This window comes from Cupressus sempervirens, chromosome 10, assembly GCF_028749045.1.
Source record: "Cupressus sempervirens isolate cs-2001-9-10 chromosome 10, ASM2874904v1, whole genome shotgun sequence".
NCBI classification, from domain to species: domain Eukaryota; kingdom Viridiplantae; phylum Streptophyta; class Pinopsida; order Cupressales; family Cupressaceae; genus Cupressus; species Cupressus sempervirens.
Window position 1 is genome coordinate 186,207,826 of NC_143127.1, and position 5,233 is coordinate 186,213,058.

At 38.3% G+C, this 5,233-nt stretch overlaps 1 protein-coding gene across 1 annotated transcript; it reads left to right on the forward strand.

Annotated features, from left to right (window-relative positions):
• Positions 1-2,219: 2,219 nt before the first annotated feature.
• LOC149533256 (uncharacterized) lies at positions 2,220-2,648 on the forward strand. Its single transcript, XM_089805830.1, has one exon. It carries the CDS (start codon positions 2,220-2,222, stop codon positions 2,646-2,648), a length of 429 nt encoding a protein of 142 aa, XP_089661956.1.
• The last annotated feature ends 2,585 nt before the right edge of the window (positions 2,649-5,233 follow it).

Here is a 5,233-nt window from a genome sequence, read left to right on the forward strand (position 1 = left end):
TGCTCACAAACACCAACACTTTGTCCCTCACTTGGGAGTCCCTCTTGCCTCTCTCCCCAAGACTTTTGGTGACACACAAAGGACCATCTTCTCTGGCCCTAGACCATCTCCTATGGCCTTCACCTAGTAGACCTCCTGTCCACCCATCTGCAGTGAGTGAACTAGCACCTGCAACCACAAAACTTCACTAACAAAAATCATATACCCAACTCTGCCTGGTGTAGACTGCCTTCTACACACTCAGAATCTTTATTGGATTGGTCTCAGATTTGGATATGTTTTAGAATTACTAGTTTGGAACAATTCCTCCAAATATTTTTTCAAGAAGATATTTATAATTGAAGTTATGAACAATGCAATCAGACATCGAAATCTGATTGTGTGAGTGAAGATGTTGTCTTTATCAATGTATAATGTCAGGGTTCTTTGTTGTAATCTTTGAGATGTTCTTGGTTCCTTGAGGGTGTACCATAATATTGTGAATCCCTTGAGTTGAACTAAGATTCCTTGAAGATAAATACAGAGGGCTCTGCATCAGATTGGTATCAGAGCTTGAAGATCTTAAGTGTGTGGGTAGAGCGCCGAGGGAGGCAATCCACACCAGGACCTTGAAGAATTGGTATTTGTTTTGTTGATGAGTTTTGGTTGTAGGTGCTTATCCATCTTGCTGCACATGAAGTTTGGAATGTATGGGTAGAGAAGAGAAGGTCTATCATAACCATTCTCCAATGGAGATAAAGCTGGGTAGAAGGTGCATGGCACAAAGAAGGTGAGGCATCTTACAGGATCTACTGTTGGGTAAGATGAATGGTCAAGGGCCATGGATTGGTCTAGTTGATTGCCAAGAGACTAGGGAGAGAGGCAAAGAGGAGGACTCCTAGGTGAGGCATAGGGGAGAGTTTTTTGTGGTGAGTTTGAAGCAGCAATGGTAAAGATGGATTTCTTACTGATAAGGCACCGTGGAAGTTGCATCCATTAATGCTCCACTAAAAGGAGTATTTGAGAAGATGATTTTGAGGACAGTCCTGTGTCCTTAAGGGAAAAGATGATGGTGATAAAGGCATGAAGAGGCAAAGGAAAAGATGAGGATTTTGATCTAATATTTTTTCTTGCAGGTTATTGATTCCATGTTTCCAAGGGACTTGGAAACTTTTCAAGGTTGGGAGTATGGTGCAGAGGCACCTAAATTTCAAGAAGACAAAGATATAAAAGCTAGAGAAGCCATTTGTAATAAGTTGTCAAAGGAGGTCTTAATATGATAAATAATGTAAAAATATTTATTTAATTGGTGAATGGATCTATTAGCATCCATCTAAAGTCATTTGAGTCATAATCTTGGTCTAGGTTGGGTTTGTATGAAAGTTGTAATGTAAAAAAATGCATAAAGTGCATAAAATGTTGTCAAAAATGCAAAAGGGTTAAAGGAATGTAATGGGTTGGTTTAAAGGGTGGTTTGGAAGTTATAACCAACCAAAAAATCTATAAAACTGTATGTAAGGTCGAGCCAAAGCATTAATGAAAGGAAGAGATACATTTTGAAAGAAATTTGGTAATATTCTAAGTTGTTATTTTGATTGGTTTTCTATTTTAGTGTTGGTTCCAGGTCTTGTACGACCATGTACAGCCTGGAAACCATGTAAATTTTGTATATTTGGATAGAGAAGTGAATAAAATTTCTTTTGGATTTGGTTTGGATTTGTTTCATTTAGAAATGAAGAAGTTATGCAGGTTTTGGCAAAGCTTGTAAATTGCAGATTTGAGAATGCCCAACTACAGTCAGATTGAAACGTTTGGTAAAGTAACATTTTGGAAAATAAAGACCTCTAAATATATTCATTGGAAAGATACATGAATTAAATTTCATTTCCTTTTGGTTTGGATTGTTTTTATATAGATTTGTGAAAGTTATGAAGATTTGAGTGAAAACTGGTTTTTAAAGATATCCATTCAAGATGAAGGCAGGGATTTGTGCTTGAAAAATTATATATGAATGGGAAAAATAAATGGCTTACAGATTTAGAAACTAGACTCACAAATGGATGATGTGGAATTGGTTTGGGGTTATTTGAATTTATTTTGTGAACGTTATGTGATGCCCTAGGAAGGGTTACCAGTTTTGTTTCTGGTTTATGACAGAGAAAATGGGTCTTGATACAAAGACCATAACTTGTAATTGGTTTATTAGATGGTTACAATATTTCCATTTGAAGAAGGAGAGGATGCCAAAGGGACAGCATACCAAGTTGATGGCAAAGAAAATTGGTCCATTTAAGATCCTACAAAAATGTGGGAACAATGCATACAAAATTGAATTGCCACCGGATGTTGGATTGTCACCAATCTTTAATATCTCTGATTTGTTTGCTTTCAAAGAACCTACTGATATTGTGGATGCAGGTACAGGTCTGGAAGAGCAGGTTACTGATGTTGCATTGCCAAAGACACATAAACTCCAAATTGAGTGCATATTGGACAAGAGAGTTTCTATGGAGACACGAAGAGGCACGTACTATACTTACCTGGTCAAATGGGTTGGGTTACCTAAGGAGGATGCAACATGGATGACTCAAGCAGAGATAGAGAAAGCAGGATATCAATTTAACACCATTCCCAACTCAAGGGACTTGAGTTCTTTTGGAGAGGGGTAGTATGGTGCAGAGCACAAATCTTGGTATTGGAGGAATGGATAAAACTCCATCTTGTCTTCATTCTTCATCTAGTCAAGGGCCATGATGGTTACAATGATAGTTTCAGTTGATTGTGTTTCATTGTGGTTGTTCTTGGTATTACTTGTTATGGTTCCACATGGCCTAACTTGGCATGTAATAGCATGTAATGGAAATACTCATTGGTTTTACATGGGATATCCTTCCTCATACCTCTTTGGATGTAATTAGAGGTTTTATGAAGTTTTATGAAAGGTTTGAATAAGTATGAGCCCATTTGTGTAGGCACTTCATCCTATTTGGTGACCTTATAAACCAAGGATGTAAGTAGCCTATAGGGTATATATGTTTTAGGTGTTTATGAGGGTTTCATATGGCCTAAATAGCCATGATTCTCAATAATATCAAGTTTAGAATGTGTTTTGAAGTCTTCAAATAAAAAGTTGCTCATATCGGCAGTTTTGCAAAAAGTTGCTGACAACTTTTGCAAAAAAACTGTGCAACTTTTGAAAATTAGTTGCATTCGACCTCTAACTGCCTTGGAGGTCGATTTTTAGGTGTCATTAGGCTATAAATACATTGATCCTCTTCCCAAAAGAACAGAGGAACTTCATTGTACGGATTTTTCATTGAATGAATAAAGAACTCCCTATTTTCTGTTTAATTCGCTGCTTTCAGAGGTTGCACGTGTGGTACGGACGTGAGACTAGAAGTTTAATGGTGGATTTGCAGAGTTTCATGTCCCACTAACTCATTGCATTTTATTTGGAGTGATTTGAAGGATTTTGGACAAAGTTAGAGCAAATTGGGTGAAACCAGTCCCAAACCCTCCTTAAAATCAGGGTTTTGTGCAAATGAGCCATTAGAGTGCACCTAATTGGCCTCAGGGGTACAAAACCCAATAATATGAGAGAATACATGTACCATTTGTTGATTCTAGGAGTAGGAGTAGTTTCTATGGTGGGAGTCCAAGTTTCAATGATGCCCTAGTTCAAGTTAGGCATAGAATTTGAACTAGGAATTCAGATTTGGAAGTAGAATTGTGAAGTTTGGTTGATTGGAGTGCAACCAAGGGTTGAATTGGAAGTCTTAGACCTTCCCTAACACCATCCAAGTCAGTATCTTATTCTTTGTACCCATTTCCTTGCACTTGCTTAACAAACCAAGCCTAATTAGGCCTATTAGGTCTGCGTGTTTTGCATAGGTTGGGATATGCTGGAGTGGAGTGAGATTTTAAGATTTGGAGGTCTTTAAGGGGAGTCAAAAGGGTATCTGAAACTCTATTTTATTTGCCAAGTCGTTTGGGGAAATCAAAAGATATTGCTGAATTTCAGGTTTTGCTGACCTACTAGGATTCACTAGGTAGGTATTGGTTGGGTGTATTACAGAAGTGTGGGAATCTGAAAAGTTGTTGATTCAGAGTACATTGGGATATGTGAAGGTGTGTTGATCATCAGATCAAGTGGTTGAGAGGCCTAAGGCATAGATCCTTTTTTTGGCCTAGTTGAGGGATACTATTCCTAAAGACAAATTGGGAGCAGACTTTGCTTACCTATTCCTTGCATTGAGAAGGTTGTCAAACCTTGTGAGAAGGTTATTTGCCAAGAGTGGAAGGGTCCTTTAAGGATTCTCTAAGGCTAGAAGCAAGTTTGGCTTGTTTGAAGGGTCTAAGTGCAACCTAGACCAAGAGTACACTTCCGGTGTGTAACTCTGCATCACTTTGACTTGGTGGGACAGATCCACCCAAGCTCCTCTAATGGACATAAGTTCATTATCATGGCTACAAATTACTTTACGAAGTGGGTAGAGGTAGTACCTCTCATAATTTTTGATGGAAAAATTGTAGCACTTTTTATCACAAACTACATCATCTATAGATATGGTGTACCATCCTCAGTCATTACTGACAATGGAGGACAATTCAAGAACAAATACCTCAAGGAACTATGCAAGAAATTCAAAATCACACAACATTGGTCTTCCATTTATTACCCCCAAGGTAATGGCCAAGCTAAGGCATCCAATAAGGTAATCCTCAAAATTCTTCATCGCACAGTCAGCAAATCAAGGAGAGACTAGCATCTCCAGATCAATCCAACCCTATGGGTGTATAGGACAAGCATTAGAACTCCAACAAGCATGACTCCCTTTGCTTTGGTGTATGGAGCAGATGTTGTGCTTCTAATAGAGGTTGAGATTCCTACCTTGAGAATCTCTATGAAGGGCCTTATTACTAATGATGACTATAGGATAGCTCAGCTTCAAGAGCTTGTGTTACAGGATGAACATTGACAAGTGGCATGTGATCAACTATGATCATATCAATAATGAATGGTAAGAAGCTACAATCGGAGGGTCAAGTCATGTGACTTCCAGCTGGCTAATCTCATCCTAAGAGAGAACCCTAAGAATCAATAGAAATGAGTTCAAAAAGGGAAGTTTGAACTAAATTGGCTCGGTCCCTACATCATTACTACAGTATATGGATCTGGCACCTATCAAATTTCCACAATTGAGGGCAAAGTGCTAAAGGAACCTATCAATACTCTCCACCTGAAGCAGTTTTA

Bases quoted from the DNA above. Each gene is read 5' to 3' on its own strand.
- LOC149533256 (XM_089805830.1), top strand. From the start codon at position 2,220: ATGCCAAAGGGACAGCATACCAAGTTGATGGCAAAGAAAATTGGTCCA.